The sequence below is a fragment of the Poromitra crassiceps genome (assembly GCF_964638095.1).
Source record: "Poromitra crassiceps genome assembly, chromosome: 1".
Classification (NCBI taxonomy): Eukaryota; Metazoa; Chordata; class Actinopteri; order Beryciformes; family Melamphaidae; genus Poromitra; species Poromitra crassiceps.
This window is the reverse complement of record NC_139623.1, coordinates 109,131,275-109,153,222: the sequence shown is the minus strand read 5'-3', so window position 1 is coordinate 109,153,222 and position 21,948 is coordinate 109,131,275. Positions and strand designations below refer to the sequence as shown.

The following is a 21,948-nucleotide window of genomic DNA, read 5'->3' as shown; positions in this document are numbered from 1 at the left end:
CAGTTGGCTAAGGTGCGTACCATCTAACCGCTGTGTTTGAATCTGGCATGGGTCTCTACTGCGACCTATCCAATAAAGGCAAAATGGAAAAAAATGCTACACATGAGACTTTTAACATAATGCAATTTACCATAATATATGCTATTTAGTGGTCTCTTTATCCATTGTGTTTTATAGTTGTTTGTATGGGTGACCTCAATAGGAGTTAGAACTCCAATTCACCAAGCCAATACCTCTTTCTGTATTTACCTCCAGTGAATACTGAACGATGCCGGCCAAGATTCAGACTTCCACTCATGTAAATTCCTAACTTAAACTCAGTTATGTCAGTTTGTGACATTATGATGATGTTATTACCAGCTATAAACATTCACTTTGTACTTATGATGCATTTATGAGTAAATACTTAATTGTCAAGTTTTTGTATTTACATTTCCCTTTTGTACATATAAAACCGCTTTTTCTCCTCTTCAAACAATTAGTCCAGAGCTTCTATTTTTTTACACTCAACAAGTCAGAAGCCCAAACAGCAGAACAATCTAACTGAATAAAAATCCACCAATTGTACGTAAAAACTCAGAAACTCCAGAAAAATTTCATATTTTTGCTAACTTTGCTACCCTAATGCTAAAGTATTGTTATTTAATGAGGTAAGAAATTAATCCATGTGATATATCATGCAAATATAAATACAGCAGCGACCTGCCACAGAACGTTGGGAGAGTGATTAACCAGCGGGTTGTGAGATGCTCGCCACCATGCTGTAGGAGTGAAAACAAAATGAAAGAGATTGTAACTTGTTGCATCATCCTCCCCAATCCTTTTGTCCAAATTAGGCTTCTTCTTATTACCTCCGCCAAGAAGGTTCTGTTTTCGGTGCGGTTGTCTGCCTGTTAGCAGGATTACGGAAAAACTACTGGGCCGATTTTCACTCAACTTCGTGGAAGGGTAGCATGGGCCAAGGAAGAACCTATTACATTTTGGAGCAGATCCAATCTGACTCACAAAATTTGCATATCACAGCAGACTGGACTATTTTGAACTTAGCACTCTCCGAGTGCCCTTCTAGTTTGTTTTGTGCAGGAATGTGAGTCAATAAAGTATCTTTCCTTGTGTTGTCACTCTTCAAACATGGCGGCATTTCCGTCAACCAATCGTCTGAATATTCACTGACAGGCCTCTGCTGAAAACACTAATAACCCTCTGGACTGCATCCGTAGCTCTTATTGTTAAGCTTTTCTTTGGGGAGGGAGGGGAGTTTTGTTGGAGGTATTGTTCTTTTTCCAGGGTTCAGACCAAGCATCCTGTGTCCAGGTACTGTGTGGAGACAGAGAGCGTGTGCTGGCTGGTGCTCTGCTCCTCACTGCTCTCCTCCTCACTCTGTTTCTGCTGCTGCTTCTCCAGGTTCTCCAGGTCCTCCAGCATCTCCTGGATCAGAGGAGGCATGGAGCCAGGGATCTCCATCTTCAGCGTCACCACCCGCTCCGCGCCTGAGGAAAGGGATGCAGATACACTTTTTAAAAGGACATGGTGCTTCCAGCACATCATATATGTTGTTAATAACACACGCTGTACTGAAGAGTAGCAATGTGTGTCAATGGGGTAAAGTGTAATAAAGTGTAGGGATTATCACCTCTCATCACACGTTTCATTGAATTAGGTCCACAAGACCTCCAGGAGGCTCAATAGTCAATTTAGGCATCCCAGAAACAGAAGCTCATGCCTCTGCGTCCGCCCTGACCTCATCAGACCTACACTTGCACTCGATTCATTTACACTACACCTAGACTGAGGCTTACATTTAGCCTCCATAAACTAACCCGTAATGTGTATCTGACAAAAGGGATAGGGCGTTGTTGAATATAAAAATGGACGAGAGAACGTTCCATTTCTGAAACCAAATGTGGCTATATGACGTCCTCCTAGGTCTAGTATGAACAGAGGGTTTCACGATTTTGTCCAAGAGCCATCATCTACATAGTGTGCACTCCAAGGGCTACTTTTGCATTGACACGATTTGCTGCGTAGTAAAGTTGTGACATGTTTAACTTGGAGCACCCAAAACACGCTGTATCTGAAACATGAGACGCACAGAGACACCTGCCTGCCACAACCAAACAACTGAGAACAACTGAAAAAAGGTGTGTTCAAAAGACATCCAATGTGACCACGGCTTTATACGAGACACCAGACAGGGTGGGAAACTTAGGTTTTTGCTCATCCGCTATAAATGCTGGGAGATGTTGGCAGCTACAGAACAGAAAGCAGCCTCTAAGAGTGATACAATACCTCCCACAGTGACCAGCAAAAACCAGAAAACATCTTGGCTGATGCCTGGTTGTAATTTAAGCAGTTACATAGTTGTTATGTTACTGGAATAATTTGAGCTAAATGTTGAATTGTATGGAGAATGATCTATGAGCTAGTCAATGCTCTCTGACCTTTGGCGCTGATGCTGCGCAGGTCAGTGATCTTCATGAGGGCCTTGGGGAACATGAGGGGCATGCTGGGCCGCCGTTTGCGGGAGTAGATCTTCAGCGCCTCAAGCAGGGGCTCCTGCAGCACCTCCACCTTCGATGGCTCCACCAGGTCCTGACGGTCTGCTCACGGACAACACAGACCAGTTAATCAAGGACTCTTCTAATAACTATTCACATTAGAAATTATTTCTAATCGTATCACATGTGAAAGAAATATAAACAACCGTAATACGTTACATGTACAGTATCACCATTTTCCATGGCTGGAGACCAGGGGCACTCAAACTTTTTAATTCAAGGTCTACTTATGAATTTTATACAAGTTCAATGGTCCGGAACAATACCAATAAAAAGCAATGGACATAAATCAATGTCCATAACTTGTCCATAACATAACTTCAACACAACACAACACAACACAACGGATTATACTTGAGTACCCAAACCCCCATTTTTAAGTGGCCCGCCATGAAGGGCAGTGGACTGCAGTTGCCCTGCGGGCTGTAGTTTGGCCACCCCTGGCCTAAGATCTCAGTGACAGTGACTCCAATGGATGTTTTCCCGCCATAACCAGAACCCAAGGCCAGCGTTGAATTCTTACAACATCAAACCACACTGGATCCAAACACAGCACAGCACACACACATCTGTCATTATCTGATGGGAACAGAAGAAATATGTCAGTCATATTCTCATCACCCAGACAGATTCACTTGCTGGCATCAGGTCCTGAGTAGAGAGGGTCTGACTGGATGTTGTTGCTGGGAGGTCTGTAGTGGGAGCGGAGTTACAATAGCAGTTGCATATAAATATATTAGCAGAACAGGAATTACATTTGATTCGGAAACAGTGGCGACTCTTGTGCATTCAAGTATTACAGCAATAGTTCTCAATTCAAACACAGCAATATCACAACTCTCATCCCAGGCCCTCGGCCCTCCAGAGTAGGAGTGTACCTGGATCACAGAGCAGGTATTCTGTCCTTCCACAGGGTCTCTGAAACCATGACTCTCCTCCACAGAGTCCAGATCAGATTCACCCAGCCTCTCTCTGAAACCATGACTCTCCTCCACAGAGTCCAGATCAGATTCACACAGCCTCTCTCTGAAACCATGACTCTCCTCCACAGAGTCCAGATCAGATTCACACAGCCTCTCTCTGAAACCATGACTCTCCTCCACAGAGTCCAGATCACATTCACACAGCCTCTCTCTGAAACCATGACTCTCCTCCACAGAGTCCAGATCACATTCACACAGCCTCTCTCTGAAACCATGACTCTCCTCCACAGAGTCCAGATCACATTCACACAGCCTCTCTCTGAAACCATGACTCTCCTCCACAGAGTCCAGATCACATTCACACAGCCTCTCTCTGAAACCATGACTCTCCTCCACAGAGTCCAGATCACATTCACACAGCCTCTCTCTGAAACCATGACTCTCCTCCACAGAGTCCAGATCACATTCACACAGCCTCTCTCTGAAACCATGACTCTCCTCCACAGAGTCCAGATCACATTCACACAGCCTCTCTCTGAAACCATGACTCTCCTCCACAGAGTCCAGATCAGATTCACCCAGCCTCTCTCTGAAACCATGACTCTCCTCCACAGAGTCCAGATCAGATTCACCCAGCCTCTCTCTGAAACCATGACTCTCCTCCACTGAGTCCAGATCAGATTCACCCAGCCTCTCTCTGAAACCATGACTCTCCTCCACTGAGTCCAGATCAGATTCACCCAGCCTCTCTCTGAAACCATGACTCTCCTCCACAGAGTCCAGATCAGATTCACCCAGCCTCTCTCTGAAACCATGACTCTCCTCCACTGAGTCCAGATCAGATTCACCCAGCCTCTCTCTGAAACCATGACTTTCCTCCACTGAGTCCAGATCAGATTCACCCAGCCTCTCTCTGAAACCATGACTCTCCTCCACAGAGTCCAGATCACATTCACACAGCCTCTCTCTGAAACCATGACTCTCCTCCACAGTCCAGATCACATTCACACAGCCTCTCTCTGAAACCATGACTCTCCTCCACAGAGTCCAGATCACATTCACACAGCCTCTCTCTGAAACCATGACTCTCCTCCACAGAGTCCAGATCAGATTCACACAGCCTCTCTCTGAAACCAGGACTCTCCTCCACAGAGTCCAGATCAGATTCACCCAGCCTCTCTCTGAAACCATGACTGTTTGCTCAGCTCCAGTGTCTCTCAACATTATGACTGGTGACTGCCTGCCATCTACCGAGTCTGAAACAGTACCTTCAGATGTAAACCCCTTATACCCACGGACATCTCTGTTATCAACATCCTCCTGTTCTGCAATCACACACATAACCCGCTTATACTTTGGGCACTGGTCTTTCTTATGACCCACTTGGTCACACCAGTGGCACTTAACCTCCGGCCTACCCATAAACCGCTGACCAAGAATTGGATCCACTCTTGGAGATGAACTACTTGGTTTTGACTGCCGTGAGTTAAATGGTGGAAAGGGAGGGCCCATCCCTGAGGAAGAACGCCACGCCCCATTCTCCTCCGGCCTCCTCTGTTGGTACGTCCCTCAGATGGTTCCTCAGAGGGCTGCTTCCTATAGGGCGTACTATAGTGGTAGACTCCACTTCCCGCCGTGAACCACTTCATAGCCGTGGGCTCACTACCTCACGCTCATTTAAATAAACCTCCAGCTCTTTGGAGACGCTACATTTAAATTGCTCCAAAAGCATTACGTCTCTTAGCTGTGGGAAGTCATCGGCTTTACAAGCCACCAATCAAACTGAATTTCCTGGTTACGCCACAGGTCCAGATAAAATTAATCCTTTTGTCGTCTCAGTTCACGAAACTGGCGACGATATGCCTCTGGTACACTACCATACACCTCTAGCACAGCTTTTCGCAATGCTGTATAATCCAGGCCCGTACGTGAGTCAAGAGCAGCCACTGCTCTCTGAGCTTTACCCTCAAGAACACTTTGAACTAACAACGGCCACTTTTCTGATGGCCAATTTGAGTCTTTTGCCACTTTCTCAAACATTTCGAAAAAATACATCAACTGCAGTCTCATCGAACTTCGGCATAAAGCGTTGGGCTCTATTCACATCGAACCCATGGGCAGCCTGTTGCTCCACATCTAGTACCTTTTTGCGGTCTATCTCAGCTAACTCTTTCTGAAGCTCTCGGTCCTTCTCGGCTTCAGCGCGGTCCCTCTCTTCTTTCTCTCTTTGAAAATCTCTGTCCTTATCCCGCTCTTCCCGGTCGCTAACCCGGTCCTTGTCTTCTTTCTCCCGCACAGCGGCTCTCTCCCGCTCTCTCTCAGCCCGATCCTTATCTCCTCTCTCACGCTGTCGAGCAGCTTCACGCCCCTCCTTTTCAATCAGAGCAATGCCCGGTCTCTCTCATCCTTTACCTGCTGCTTCATATCCTCCCAGTAACCCTGTAATCCCAATTCTGCTGTTATCCGGATCTGTACTTCCTTCTTACTCAGCCCCGACTCCAGGGAAACTTCCTCCAGGCCAGCCAAAGTTTTCAACTGCTCGAGTTTCAGCTTACTGAACTGCCCCTTCGTCATGGGACGCACGTCCTCCATGCTGGCAGCTAATTCACACCACAGTCTACAGTGATGTCACAAATGCTATAGCAATTTAGCATTATACTCCTTCTGCAGCCTGTGATGTCTATGCAGCGTACCCAGTTCTCAGTGACGTTGCAATACATGCACTCACACTCACTATTTCTAAACTGGTACCTTCACAACCCCGTCCTCAACAGCGCCATGCACCTCACAGCCCACTGACACTTAAATCCCACACACTGCAACATCCACTGTTAACTCCAACGGTCAAACCACCAAGCACAAAACCACATTCACGCCTTGACAACAACAGCACACACCACAATGTCTCAAACTGCAAGCCAGAAACTCGATTTTATTTTATTTTCCAAATTATAATTTTTTTAATACATTTATTAATTCCCAATTTTAATCAATTCCAATTATTTCCTACCTTCCGGTTGTATGAACGACTGCATGCAATGAAGCTTGTTTGCTAAGCCACCGCCAGCAAGAGCCGTCCGAGCAAGTCAGCTGACTCAGTGTGTTCTATTCACACAAGCAGACCGCAAAGCTAAACGTGCAACAGCAACAACAGCAGCAAAATAGCAAGATTCAACAGGGGTCTTCACAGTTCGCCAGTCACTGCGAATGACTAATTCAGCTAAATGCTAACTCACATCTAGCCTCAAGCTACTCGAATCATGGTGGTCAGCGCTGAACCACTGTTAACGTGACGCTGCTGCAACTTGCCGTTGATTTGTCCGACATTGTATGGGGCAGGAGTCTGTCTGTGATACAACTCTGCTGCTCAGTTAATAGTAGGCACCACCTGATCCAATTCAAAGTCGTTCATCGTCTTCACTATTCTAAGCATAAGTTGCATAAGATCTTCCCCTCTGTGTCACCACTGTGTGACAGGTGTCAGATGTCGGAGGGCACTCTGTCTCATGCCTTCTGGTTCTTCTTCCCTTCACTGTCGGGATTCTGGGCAAGAATATTTGACTGGTACTCTAAGGCCTACAAAATAACCCTTCAGCCGGAGGCAGAAATTGCCATCTTCGGCTGCTCGGAGACCTCTCTGGACTTCCCTACAGCTATGCAACAGTCTCTGACACTGGGGACAACTGTTGCCAAAAAACTAATTTTGATGGAATGGAAATCCCCCTCTTCACCCTCTTTCCAATTGTGAAATTGCAATCTTCTTTTAAATACATATAGTGGCCTCATCCAAATTGTTGCATGAAATACACTTTTCTGTCTTTGAAAAACCGAAAATCATTCATCTGGAGCAACCCGGAACAACGACTCACTGTTTACTCACTATATACTCACTAATGCCCCCTACACTTCCGGAATGGTATTGCACCTACATTTTCGGTTTTTCAAAGACAGAAAAGTGGATTTTATGCAACAATTTGGAAGAGGCCACTATATGTATTTAAAAGAAGAGGATGTTGGGCATCGGATAGCGTCTTCACTTCACGTGTTTGGCTCAGGTATGGGTTGCTTTTTATACGTGAGAGCGGCACGATTGTTTGATATTGTTTGATGGGAAATGCGTTGACGTTCGCCGGGCGCTAATGTTCAGTATGAGCGAGAAGCGCCCGGCTAGCGGGGTAACTCACAGGTGTGCTCTGGTCCAGGTGACATGCCGGCGGCTCTCGGCCATCCCAAGCCAGTTGAATCGATAGTGTCCAGTGACGATGCATTACCAATGTTCATATAGGCGCGGGACAGGACATTAACAAAATACGGACAACAGAAAGCCAAAGGACGGGGCACGGAAGGTGCACTCCGTCTCCTCTTCAGGTCACCTCACAGGAGTGTGAACTCAACCCCCGAATACTGCTTCCGGGGGAAAATATATAATCTTCGATATGACATCAACACCCCCGCTAACATACAACTCATCGCCCTCCATGACAGCCAGTAATTTATGAATTACATAAGACAATTACACACATCTCACGCTTATACTGTATGAGAGAGGCACCGTAACATTTGCAAAAATAAAATAAAGAATTCTCCCAAAAATTAATGACATATTTATTCCAGAAAGTCAACTAATATGACAGTATCACTGAGGCGATTTTCCCCAATAAAGTGCAATCTTAATGTGTAATGTCATGTGACAGTCTGTTCACTAGGTTACTTAACACGTTCACTGCCAATGACGAGTTGACTCGTCAAAAAAAATCCAACGGTTGACTGCCAATGACGAGTTGACTCGTCAAAAAAAAAAATAAAAAAAAAATTTGACGGTGGGACGTGGATCAACGCCCCCCACGTCTCCTATAAACCGAACGTGTACAACCCATTCCACCGACCCACTAAGTGGCGACAGTGCTCTCCAGACTAGAAAAAGCCGAGCCAAAACTGCAGGGGAACGCGCGAGGAAACCATTCTCATACTGTAAAATGGATTGGCGAAAACGCTTTCGCTTTCGCGCATTATCGCACTGGGAGCTGGCGGTGGGGGATTGCAAATTTGCATAATAGATTATGCGTGCAACACACTTTGAAACACCGGCAGAAAGCCCACAATCGCACGCAGCTTCATTGCAGCTGAGCTCACAACCGAAACGACTCATGCAGACTCGCCCAAAGAGCAGCCGCCAGCAGCCAGGCAGCACAGACAGGCAGAGCCTCGCTTGTGACAAACGCTGCAAAGCCACCAGAGACACACCCACGGAGGGAGGAGTTTGAAGGAGAGGGGGGTTTCCTGCTGCTATGGAGGAAATTACTGTTCAAAACTATTGTTTAGATGTCTGACGTCTTACGCCAAAAATAAATGGTTAAAGTGACTGTTCTATCGAATTTCACAAAAAGCCATTTATCTCAGAATAAATTTTCAGACGCTGAAACCATGCTGTATTCTACTGCTAATGCCTACATAACTACTAACTCTACAAACTAACTCTTTTAGACAGAGAAAGCACACATTCTATTAGTTCTTTTGAGATCATTTGTGTTCACAAAATCTTAGCAGAAAAGAATCCTCGGCTCTTGAAAGATGAGCCAGAATCCTCAAAAAAAAACCTTGGCAGAACCTACCTACAGTATTGAAAAAACGGCTGGCAGTGAATGTGTTAAGTAACACCGGTTCTTGGGTTTTAGGATATTTTGTGGGTACGGGCTGCAGTACCTCCAGAGACCAGGCAGATGGCGCTGAGCAGGCCACTCTCTGTGTCATCCATCTCCAGCGGCAGCAGCTGGCCGGCGAATGTGAAGACCTGGTCTGTCAGCGGGCCAAAGCCGGCGTTGTGGATCTGAGTGCGGGTCAGGGTCAGCCCGTCTGAGAAGGTCATGGTATCCTGTTCAGGCGTGTAGCGGGTGCAGATCCTCAGGATCTAGACGGAGGAGAAGAAGAAGTAGAGAGTGAGTGATGCAGAATGGAAATCAACAGCAGAAAAGGTAAATAATGAACCACTTTGGTTCATTATTGGTTGTATTTACACATATCTTTGCAAAGAGATGCAGTCTTGTACATCCATCCCTTACAATGCCTATACAGGCTTACATGCCATTGGACAGATAGTCATAGACAGGGCACACATGAGATTACATTACATCTGTTTTGACTACATGCAGAGAAAACAGAGGACATGTGACCCAGTAGTCAGAGTGTGGCAGGGTGGGACTGGAAAATGTGTGTCATAGGTGGCGGTGTGTGTGTGTGTGTGTGTGTGTGTGTGTGTGTGTGTGTGTCTGTCTGTTTGTCTGTCTATTACTAGTATTAATAACTCTGTGTGTACCTGCATTAAACTATTGATCTAAATAAAGGCTAATGTGATTTCAAAATATATATATTTTAATTGTATGTCAGTGAGAATATCAGAGAACAATAGAGGAGTTCAAATTCAGGGAGCAAAAAAATCTATGAAAAACCCAAACTGAGACTATCTCACAATTTTGATGAACCGTAGAGCTGGCCAATAACGTACATCTTCTTGTCAACCAATCATGTGTGGTGTTGTCTATACGTTGTAGGTAGGGATAGGACAATAACTGGTATTACTTTATACTTTACCCCTCATTTTTATTGACCGTCGACATGTTGGGAGGCTGAATAACAAACGCAGACACACAGCACACCCAAGGCTGCTCTCATCTGTAATCAGTGATGTTTTATTTTCCCCAAAAGATGGAGCAATCTAATCCTTTCCACTCATTGAGAAATGAACAGCAAATCAAAATCAAACAAACCAGGAAAGCATGTATGTCACACTGTAAAGAGGCTAACTGTGAAACAATAGGCTCTTTCACACTGGCCTTGAAAGCCGAAAAATGCACGGAAAATAGGATTCGCGCCTCCGATGTGAAAGTCGTGAACGCGCGTTGGTGGATAATTGTTTTACACCTTTTGGCCCGCCACGGTAGGTAGTAACAGCGCCGGGTTACCTGGCAACCCGCCTCCATTTGAAAGCGTCGTCACAGCAAGCCGGAAAAGGTGCGAATGGTCAGCTCATTCATAAAAAAATTACAGGGGAAATCACCTCATGTAGCAAGAAAGTGCACGAGTGAAAGTAAAAAAAGTAGCCTATACAATCATGACTGCAGGGACGCGAGGAGGAATGCTCCGTGCGGTTAGGCTTTATGCTCAACGATGTTGACAGTAGTAGGTAAAATTAACAGATATAATAATAAGCTTCAGAGGGCTATAGCTGTCTGTGGCGAGTTAGTCTGAGGAGCAGATGCATGAGTTTTGATATTAAGGCGAGTCCGCCCACCATGCGAGTGGTGCTCGCCTTTCAATCCGGGAGCAGGGGATTTCACCTGAAAGTACACTCTTGGCTCTGTGTGAAAGCAATTTCTGTGGCGAGGCTGCGGGCTTTGCGGGACTCCTAAACTGCTTTTTTGCCGCGATCTGTGTGAAAGTGCCTAATAATGCTTTGGGATTTTGATGAAGTGTGACATATTGTAGGTTTTCAGTGGTACAGGCCACCGAGGAGCCAATGATAAAAGTGAAGAATAGAAGAAAAGCACAGAGTATAGAAGAACAAAAGATATAATGGGTTGTGAAAGACCACAGAATAATAAAGAAAAGTAGGTCATAGGTCAGACGCAAAGAAACGGGGGAAACATTTCAAAACAGGACTCCAAAGGAAGCAATTAAAACCACAACAAACCAAGTTCCTTCAGGAACTAAAACAGCATGATGAACTCAGCAATTAACTGTCCCAGACAAACACCCCAATATGACAGTGCTTTGATTTCACATTCAAATCCCACAGAAGACACAAAACATCTGATGCTGATGGAGACAGACAAAGAACAACAGAGGAGATGAAAGAAAAGAAAACATGCAGCCATACTGACTGTCTGTCTGTCTTTCATCATTTCTCTTCTCCTTTCTTCCTCATCCTCAATGATGCTATTATCACTTTGCCTTTTGTCATACTTTTTGCTTGCTTCATATTTTTTCTCTTATCCTTATTTCCTCTTCATGCCTTCCCTGTCCTCCTCATCCCTGGACCCTATGCCCCCCCCCCCCCCCCCCCCACACACACACACACACACATCGTTAGACTGTGAGACAGTTGCTTCTGTGTTTCACTCTGTTTTTACTAAACTATCAACTCTTTCATTGTCTGACCAGCTTCAATTTTGTAGCTCCTCACCTCGATTCTCTCAGCACTCACCACTGATTTTGATGTAGCTGCTTCGGTGAGTGTGATTTGTCTTTCATGGCGATGCTGGGGTAGTGAGAGCATTCTCAAATGCTTCGCGCTAGCAAAGTGGCTGTCCAGTGACGATTTCTGTTTGTGTTCCACGACAGTGATGCGCGGAGTGCAAAATAGTTTGCCTCCACTTTCATGCAAAACATTTGGAAATTGTTTTGCAGTTATTTTTGTTGGCAAATGTGAGGGGTTTGCCCTCCTCATCGCAATGTGATGACGTGTTACGTTACGTCCCATACTCTCGTCACTTCCTATTGTTGTCCCTCGTTCCCACAGCAACCAGGCAAGATGACAGCGCACACATATCTCAAACCCAGGTAAAGATGCGGCATTTTACTAACTTTTTGCAGTGAAATCGCGGGAATTTTGAAAAATTGCAAGCCCCCGCAAATATTTGTTTGGTTGAATTTACGTTAATTATTGCGATCGCAAAATAGCAAATTTCCTGGAGGGACTGAAACGTACAGTAGGCTGATTCACACGTGTGTGTGTGTGTGTGTGTGTGTGTGTGTGTGTGTGTGTGTGCGTGTGCGCGCGCGTGCATGCATGCAGTCCAAGCTATTCAAGATTTTTTCACCTTTTTAGCTAATACTACATGTCATGATATAGACCTATTTAACAATAAGCAAGGTCCAAATTCGAACCAATAAAAGATGCTTTTTAACAGTCTCTCCCATCAAATAAAACCTCCTTTCACTCTTTAACTGATGATATTTTGTCCTGCAGCCGTCCCAACAAGTAAGATATTTCATTGAGACTTTAAATATACAGCTGTTTATTACTTGAACCAAGTTCATTGAGAAAACATTATCCAGTGTATTTGCCTTTTGATGGTTCAAATGTAAATCTTTACACAGGAGACTATCTTGCAGTATGCTCCCACAGACCACACAGACGTACCAGGATGTCCAGGCAGGCGGCTTTGAGCAGAGTGATCTGGTCGGAGATGGTGAGGCCGGTGAAGCCTGGCACGTGCTTGGCGAACTCCACTACCTTGATGATGCACTTGGTGGCCAGCTCGCTGAACTTGTCCCACAGCCCCAGGTCCAGCTGGATCCTGTGGTCAGAGCTGGACTTCTGCCACCACAGGAGAGGAGAGGACAGGACAGAGACATATAGAGAGAGAGAGTTTCAGGGTTTCTCAAGTTTCAAAGAGCCAAATTTAAGACTTTCTTAAAGACATTTTTAATGCACCCCGAAATAAATTTTACCCCAATTGAAGCACCAAAATAAACCAAAAAATCTAAAACTTTTCCTGACTGAAACTGAATGAGCATATCTGGAATGAAGGTTTTACTATAGAGCTGGCCAGCCTGACGTCACACATTGTTCTCTCGCATTGTTCTATTCACAAACATGGCACTCCTCCTGCTGTTCTCAGCATAGGGTATTCAACAAACATGGCATCAACTTGAAAGTTCTGGGTGTGTATTCTTACTGTGAAATGACTGTCGAGGGTCATATTTGCCTCATATCACTACAGTAGCACATAGTCTATTTGATCATCCATACATTGCGCACTGATGTACATTCTTAAAGCATGAGTCATTGTGGGATAATGAAACATCATATTTGCTTTTGAAATATTATATACCAAATGAACTTCAGGTCTGCTACTGAATTATTATTGACATTTTAATCCTTTTTAAGTCCTTTAATGATAATTAAATTAATGCATCCACCACCGATGGACATCATTTCAGACTTTTTCAGAACTTTTAGAGACACAATTATGTTTTATTTTGAACCTGTGGGATAGATATGCAGTTAGATTACTATTCCTTAACATTCCTTCCCTATTCTGACTCATACTGCCAAGCACTGGTTGTTCCTGCTGACTTGAGAAACCACAAGTATGTGATAGCGTAACACTCAAGGATTTTACTGTAAAAGGCACACCGCAGATATCCAGTGTGACTACTCTAATGTCTTTCAGTTTTTAAATTTTCAGTTTTCTTCTTTTTGTAATCGTGGGAAAAACGTTAAACTATGTGGGTAGCTTTGTTTAACATTAATAGTCTGTAAAAATCTGGTTTTCTGACAGACCAAAAGCTACAGCATGGATAAAAAAAAGTGAAAACAGAAAACAAACAAGACAACAATATGACAAGCTTTCTTTGTATTACCACTAACGCATCTACAAGTTTCCATCTTCGATAAAGGCTTTTAAAATGTTTCTACATAAAACAGATTTTCCTGAGCTATTTTGATCATTTTGTGGATGTTTTTTTATCCATTTGATACCTATTTTCAAAGAGATTTTGAGAGCAAAGAAGTTTTTCCTCAATAATGTGCTATCTTATTTTACAGCGGCAAAGCAGCTTCTTTCTCTCAGACTGTTCTCTACATGTAGGTTTGTACCAGACATAACACAGACAAAAACTTAAAACCAAGGCAAGCCTTAACCTCAGTAACCTCCAGTTCCTGGTTAAAGCTCTAGCATGTAGAAATCTGCTGAGCAGCAGCAACAGCGCCCTCTGCTGCCACAAGTAGTAATTATGCTAATTACTTTCCTCTTTGTACGTTCAAATATCAGCCTTATTTGACTGTTTCTGCTTGTACTCTCTACTTTGGTAACCTCTATGCAGTGTTCATAACTGATTCGCGGGGGGGGGGGGGCAATAGCTCCAAATATCCCTAAATGTTGTTGTGTTGACTTGTTTTGTTCAATAATAGCGTCGCTAGTCAATCTAGCTAGCACAGAGAGATACATCTCTTTCATCTGTCAACAGAAAGCTTTTAATATGAAGGAGCTTCAGCAGGAAATGGAGTTAAATCCAGGTAACTTCGAGGGTCCGGACACCGGAGCCTCAAAGCCCCAATCAGTAACTTTTTCACCTTAGCGGAAGCGTTGTGTTCAGGAAAACAAGGAAGTACGCCGGTGTGGATTTGCTACAAAAATGACGTTTCACGTAACTATGGATTATTATTATTATTATTTCATCACGTGGTGAGTACCCAATGTCACAACATGTACATAGAGCTTTCTGGCGCTGTGTTTTGTTGACTTGGAACGGCGATATCGATACCGATACTATTGCACCCAGAGGGCACAGTTTCTCCAATAGCAAAACTTGGAAACGTTGCTGAATGGGGCTTGAAAGTTACAACAGGCGACCGGGGCGCAGATTGGGAATGATAGAGGCGCCATTCTCCCTATTAGAAGTCAGTGTACCATAAAAATTATTTAGAAGCTCTATTGTGATGCACACATTATTTCAGATGACTTTAAATGAAAAGATTCAAATGGAATAAAATCAAACCAAATCAAATCAAATCAAAAAGCCACTGTTTGCATCAGTGTTCTTCTCCTCTGTGCATCCGTTGTTTTCTACCTCATGAGGAACAGTATTGTAAAAGTCAGGCAGGTTTGTGAGGGTGACTCACGGTGGTGCAGCTTTGTGAGGGTGACTCACAGTGGTGCAGCTTTGTGAGGGTGACTCACAGTGGTGCAGCTTTGTGAGGGTGACTTTGTGAGGGTGATTCACAGTGGTGCAGCTTTGTGAGGGTGACTTTGTGAGGGTGACTCACAGTGGTGCAGCTTTGTGAGGGTGACTCACAGTGGTGCAGCTTTGTGAGGGTGACTCACGGTGGTGCAGCTTTGTGAGGGTGACTCACGGTGGTGCAGCTTTGTGAGGGTGACTCACGGTGGTGCAGCTTTGTGAGGGTGACTTTGTGAGGGTGACTCACAGTGGTGCAGCTTTGTGAGGGTGACTTTGTGAGGGTGACTCACGGTGGTGCAGCTTTGTGAGGGTGACTTTGTGAGGGTGACTCACGGTGGTGCAGCTTTGTGAGGGTGACTCACGGTGGTGCAGCTTTGTGAGGGTGACTCACAGTGGTGCAGCTTTGTGAGGGTGACTCACGGTGGTGCAGCTTTGTGAGGGTGACTTTGTGAGGGTGACTCACAGTGGTGCAGCTTTGTGAGGGTGACTTTGTGAGGGTGACTCACGGTGGTGCAGCTTTGTGAGGGTGACTCACAGTGGTGCAGCTTTGTGAGGGTGACTCACAGTGGTGCAGCTTTGTGAGGGTGACTCACGGTGGTGCAGGTTTGTGACGGTGACTCACGGTGGTGCAGGTTTGTGAGGGTGACTCACGGTGGTGCAGCTTTGTGAGGGTGACTCACGGTGGTGCAGCTTTGTGAGGGTGACTCACAGTGGTGCAGCTTTGTGAGGGTGACTCACGGTGGTGCAGGTTTGTGACGGTGACTCACGGTGGTGCAGGTTTGTGACGGTGACTCACGGTGGTGCAGCTTTGTGAGGGTGACTCACGGTGGTGCAGCTTTGTGAGGGTGACTCACGGTGGTGCAGGTTTGTGACGGTGACTCACGGTGGTGCAGCTTTGTGAGGGTGACTCACGGTGGTGCAGCTTTGTGAGGGTGACTCACGGTGGTGCAGGTTTGTGACGGTGACTTTGTGAGGGTGACTCACGGTGGTGCAGGTTTGTGACGGTGACTCACGGTGGTGTATTTTCCCAGCTGGCAGAGCGAGGGGAAAGTCTCTCTGTGTGCTCTGCAGATCTTCTCCACGATCAGGCCCAACTCCGCTGTCAGCTCGTATGTCTCCATGATCGTCATCTTCACCGCTTCCTTCTTCCCCTTCCGCCTGTTCCTGTCATTTCTAACCGCTGGGGGGAGCAGAGAAGAGGATTCCGGTCAAGGGAAGTTAAGACAATTTGGGATTCAAATAGGTCATGGCTGTTGTTAGGGTAGAAACACATTGACTAAAAACATTATTTTTTTGTGTTTTTGGTGAGTAGTGTTTCTTTGGTGTTTTTCTTACAATCACTTGGAATTTAAGTTTTAAATGGCCGTTGACATGTTGAGTGAGTTTCGTAAGACTTTCTGTGAAACTCATTCTAGAAGTGCAGGAATACATTGGCATCAATGAGGAAAATACATTCATTCATTCTTTGCTTAATTTGAGTAATTTCTTAAAAGACTATTTGGTATTTTTGTCCAGAGAAGTAAGATATGTCAGAGAAGCTGTTGAAAGAGATAGTTCCACATTTTATATTTATTCATCAATATTTAAACAATCTATCATCAATAATTAACATATGTAAGTATCTTCTGATGTTGTAGTATCTGTAGTAGCAACTGTAAGTAAATTGATCCATGTAATAATTCCATACTATACTGTCTCCTTAATGTGTGCTGAAGCTGCTGGCTGTGTTGATATAATCGCACAATGGTTTATATTCTATTTTGATGTTAACATGTAACGGTAGCCAGCGGGTAGTGCTGTGCAGTAAGTAAGCCTCACTCCCTGAGACCTCAAGAGATGTTCTAGTGACAAAAGCTAGAGCCCGTGGGCTTTAGCCTCCTTTTAGAGCGTCCACCTCCCATGCCAGAAGTTCCTGGTTTACAACGCGTTTCTTCATTATTTGCCTTAGGAAGAGAACAACTACTAAAAAATGAACTTTCGCCCTTAGGCGTTTTTTAAGTGGCTGGTCTAAAACAGTGGGATTTGAACAGTGAAAGTAGTAAAACTACAAGTAAACAAGGGGGGCGAGGGGAAAGGGGCCATAGCTAGGGATAGGAAGGTGGTAGAGCAGGGGTTGGCAACTGGCGTGAGCGCCCCCTGTGTGGCCCTCACTGGAATTGCAAAAAAAATAAAAAATAAATACAGTGCACCTGAAAGCAACATGCAAGATACCTGCTGAATAGAGAGCTCAACAGGCACGTGACTTTTCATGACGTAATCTGCCCCGGAAGCAAGTTCCGCGTATTTAGATAAATCCAAATATAACGAGTTTTAAGGCTTGAACCAAGCCAACACGTGATCCAGAGAATCTTGAGTGACCATAAAACATTCAGGTTTAAAAGAGAACAAAAGAAATTCCCCTCCAATTGATGTTTGACAGATGGACAGAAAGAAAGACTGAGTTCCTCTCCATTTTACTCACATGGCGAACAAAGATCTGCTTAACGTCAGACTCTGCTGTTCCATGGAAACAACCACCACCTTCTAATGGTCACACTCTGCTCCAGGAAGCAGGTGAAGCCTAACCAGGTTATCCTTTCATAACCGCTGCCCTGACAGCATCAACACGTTCCACTGCGTCCCACAAACCAGCTCAGCCTGCCATCCACATGTCAGGGAGGATTATGTAACACACACAGTCATGCCTCTGCCTCTCTCTCCCCCCCTCCCACTCTCTCTCTCTCTCTCTCTCTCTCTCTGGATGCCCTACATCCAGGCCACCATTGTGTAAACACTAGTGTTACACACCAATCAGTGAGTATGCCCCGCGGTGGCAGCCAGTGACTAGTTTAGTTACATCCGGCTAATCCGTGATGGTTTATGTAATGTGTCTGTCTGACAGGGAAACATGTGGCTGGGTGGATGCTCCACACAGCAGACACTTTGTTATCTACAGTAGGTTACTGGATATCACGGGAATGAAATGCTTGATGTTATTGTTGTTGTAGAGACGAGGAGGCTGATGCTGCTTTTAAAAGTGAATATTTGAGCTGTGGTAAATTACGTGTCTTTTTTTTTAATGATTAAGGGGATAACTTGATTAAGCAAAACACCATTATGTCCATTTTGCTAAAACAGGTGTTTTCTAAAGTGTATCACTCAATGGTAATTTCATTCATAAAACCCAACTCTTGCCGTGCAAGAAATTTGCAGCTCGATAATTTGATTTTTTTCATACATTTCTGCTGTGGTTGCCATGACTGCCTTATTCTCAGCAAGTCCAGGTGACAGCCAATGAAATGCAGCATGTTAACTAAGGGTTCAATAATTACAGTCCCAAGGAATCGACATTTCAGTGATGTCCAACGGCCAACACACACAGGATGCGGAAGCACAGCACAGCGCCGTGGAGTGCAGCCGGTTTTCATTCGCCGCCCATGTTAACTGATCTGACCGTCCACACTGCCCGCAGGGCACCGTGGAGCGCTCTGCTACGCTTCTGTTCGGTGTCTGTTCTATTTTTTCCACGAGCGGCGAGCGAGAGAGAGGGAGGGGGAAAGAGAGAGAGGTGGGAGTGATGTTGCTATCTACAGTATCTGAAATGATGGGGTTTCAGCTGGTCATCCGGCACAACAGAGCGAGAGAGGGACAGAGACTACAGACCTACCTACACAACAACAAACACTCTTTGTCCTACTGTGGTCATTCATCAGTGTTTGCCCCAATCCCAAGACGTGGACATGCCATGAACAGTTGTCATGAATACTGTTGTGAATTCCATATGTGCTGCTGAGAACAATGCCCCTATAGTTCAGTAGGAACGGATCCCCATGCACCCGAAAGATATATTTTTCGAACATAGATTTTTGTACTCCTCAAGGTGTCTAATAAACAAATTTTGTTGTTACCCCGTTGAAATAGTGTCCCATGGGTCCGTTTGGCGGCCATCTTTGCGGGCATATTGCAATGTCTGATGAAAATGGATAAGGGTCATAATTTTTGAACTAGATATAGAAAAAACATCACATGGATGAAAACTGGGACGTATCATCAGTGACCCTGGGGTCATAGGATGTTTCGGGTACTGCAACATCATACACCCTCGCCCAGGTGACCCAGGTTGATCAAGCCCCGACTTACGTCCCAGTAGCTACCCACGGTCAGCCCTCTTAGGGAAAGACAGGGCCACTCAATCCGCTGCTCCGGAACTACTCTGCCGGGACCGGGAGGCTCTGGCACGTGGAGGGACTGGGCTCTGTGGGTTGCCCCCTGTCCGGGCTCCTCCTACGTCTCACCAGGTCCAGGACCTGTGCGTTGCACCAGACTCCCCCGCTCCCAACATTAGAAAATATGTGATAGCATTGCACCAATGGTAGCTAAATGTGTGTTATCACTCGATTTATAACACCATGCAAAACACACTTTTCAAACCTAATAGTTGCGGGACTAGGGACATTTGAGGCTACGTTCATGCAAATCAAATCTAAAAGCACCAGATTTTGCCCAGAATTAGCCCAGGGCATGTTCTAACAATTGAGCCAGAGTGCCCGAGCCGGTGACCCCCACCATGGTGGCCAAATCCAATATGACCAGTACCCGAAAAAGCTTTTGGCTATAACTTTTGAAAGAGATGAGCTAGAAATACAGACTTGGTGTCTATCTTATGTTTTTTTTTACCATTAGAAAGGGAAAAGTTGGAATGCTTATCTTTACTAGGAAAGATGTGTGTGGACCCCTAATCTGCATATTTCCAAGATGGCGGCTACCTGAATATGAGTTTTACCATTACTGTTGATGCCTTTAGCAAACTCGGTGTCCATTTTATGGTTTTTGAATTTTATAAACACATTGTAATACTCACATTTATGATTTAATCTATTTATAGCACTCTACTTTGCATAGTAAGTAGGCTGCCAATATGGTTGCTACCCCATTTCTTTTTTACATACACTTTCACCCAGATTGAGTGTAGAGTTGTAAGAATGAGTTACCATCAAACTGGTGGAAACAAACAATCTACAGTATGTATCTTACAGACTTTATTGAAACAATTAGACAAATGAGTAACACTAGGTATGTCCATGGGTTGGGAAGGGGGGGGGGGGGTAAGTTAGATTGAGTTAGATAATCGACATAAATATGGACTGAGCGTGGCTATCTCCGCCCAGCAGGGTCGAGTGAAGCCGAATCCTGCCAGATCAGTGAACCAGATTCTGCGCAGTAGGTCCATTGAGTTAGAACCTCTGTGAGGTCCCCGCCCCTCTGAACTTTCTTATGTAGAGCTGCTGTTTCTAGATTTGCGCACAGTGCGTTGTGTATTTATATACAGTCTAGCTCTGTAAATATGGCACTTTAAGTTGTAATATTTTTGTCTCGCCAAAAGTAACCAGGAAGATTCCCACTATGAGATCAGTTTATCAAAATGACGCCTGTACAAAAATCTGATTTTCGTTGTCGAGAGATTGAGCTGTATCAGCCAGACAAGTCAAACCTAAGGGGCTGCTCTCAGCCCGGGCTGAAGAGGAGCCAGGGCTGCTCTCAGGGGGAAAATATCGGATGAACTGATGTTTGCAGCTCTGTGTTGATTAGCCTAATGTTTCCGTGGCATTTTGATTAACTTTATGATTTAATTCCTTTTGGAGCAAATGTTGGTTTAACAAATCTAACCTTGACGCTTTACGCTACGTTGTTTACTGGTATAGTGTGAGTAGGGCAGCCAAGTAACGTTCTATTTAATATAGCTCAGTGGTAACGTAAGCTTAGTGCGTTAGCCAGGCTGCCTGGTCTCGTCTCTGTATATCCTTAGCCTGGGTAAACCCAGCCCCCAGTGACCTGCTCTCAGACAGACCCTGCTCACTAGTCACAAGGTAGTGACTGAGAGCAGGTCTGAGAGCAGGTCACGTGGCGGCTGGGTTTACCCAGGCTAGTATATCCTTACAACAGCTAAGAAAGGAGCTTGTGAAGAACGAACATCCCCACAGTCAAAGCACTTCCCTGAGATATCTATATACAAACGTTTATTGCTTTACTACCAAAAATAAAACCTCCAGTGTCTGTATAAGCTAAGGCTAACCCGTTAGTGATTAGCTAATGGCTGGTGGTTGTGTACACTTGTGTAGGCCCCATCTTATACCCGGGAGTTAACATTATAAAACACATTTCCTGGCATATGCAGGCAGTTGGAAAACCTGGTAAGTTCTGAAAATATGTCTCTATTATTGTGTTATTCCAGCTATCGTTACCGGTTGTTAGGTTATAGTAATATTAAGCCGACAGATAATGCAAAACAGCCGGTTAACACAAGCAGCTAATGCTAGCCTGCGTCCATTAAAACCATTGTGTATTAAAATAACCGATAATGTAGCTGGAGTAACTAATAAAACACATATTTTCTGAACTTACTACTTCAGTCTCCAACCAACGTTACTTTCTCGCGCACCTTTCTCCAAACAATGTCCTTTTTATTGCGGCCCATTGATATACAGTCTGGTAGATAGATCAAGCAGTGTCTTCCTTGTTTTACCAAGCAGTGTCTTCTCTATGTTAACTAGATCTATAAGGTGAAGAGCCTGTCCAGCCAATGACGGCTTGAGACTGGCTGCCACAGCTGTCAATCATCCCTTTTTATATGTCAAATAACTACTTAAAAACAATAGTTCAATGACGTTCATCATGTCTTCGCAACAATAAGACAGTTTTTGTTTTCTTGTGTTCAGACATATAGGTTTATTAGATGTTGTACAACATCTAATAAACCTATATGTCTGAACACAAGAAAACAAAAACTGTCTACTTAAAAAACAAAC

At 44.7% G+C, this 21,948-nt stretch overlaps 1 protein-coding gene across 1 annotated transcript in view; it reads right to left on the bottom strand.

Annotated features, from left to right (window-relative positions):
- Positions 1–1,290: 1,290 nt before the first annotated feature.
- LOC310772607 (retinoic acid receptor gamma-A-like) overlaps positions 1,291–21,948 on the bottom strand; it is a gene marked incomplete at both ends in the record, with an annotated part of 40,431 nt that continues 19,773 nt past the window's right edge. The window contains 5 exons of the mRNA XM_083632446.1: positions 1,291–1,490; positions 2,442–2,600; positions 9,185–9,389; positions 12,621–12,797; positions 16,177–16,343. Of these exons, the coding sequence (XP_083488572.1) occupies positions 1,291–1,490; positions 2,442–2,600; positions 9,185–9,389; positions 12,621–12,797; positions 16,177–16,343 (908 nt within the window). The remainder of the gene's footprint in view (positions 1,491–2,441; positions 2,601–9,184; positions 9,390–12,620; positions 12,798–16,176; positions 16,344–21,948) is intronic.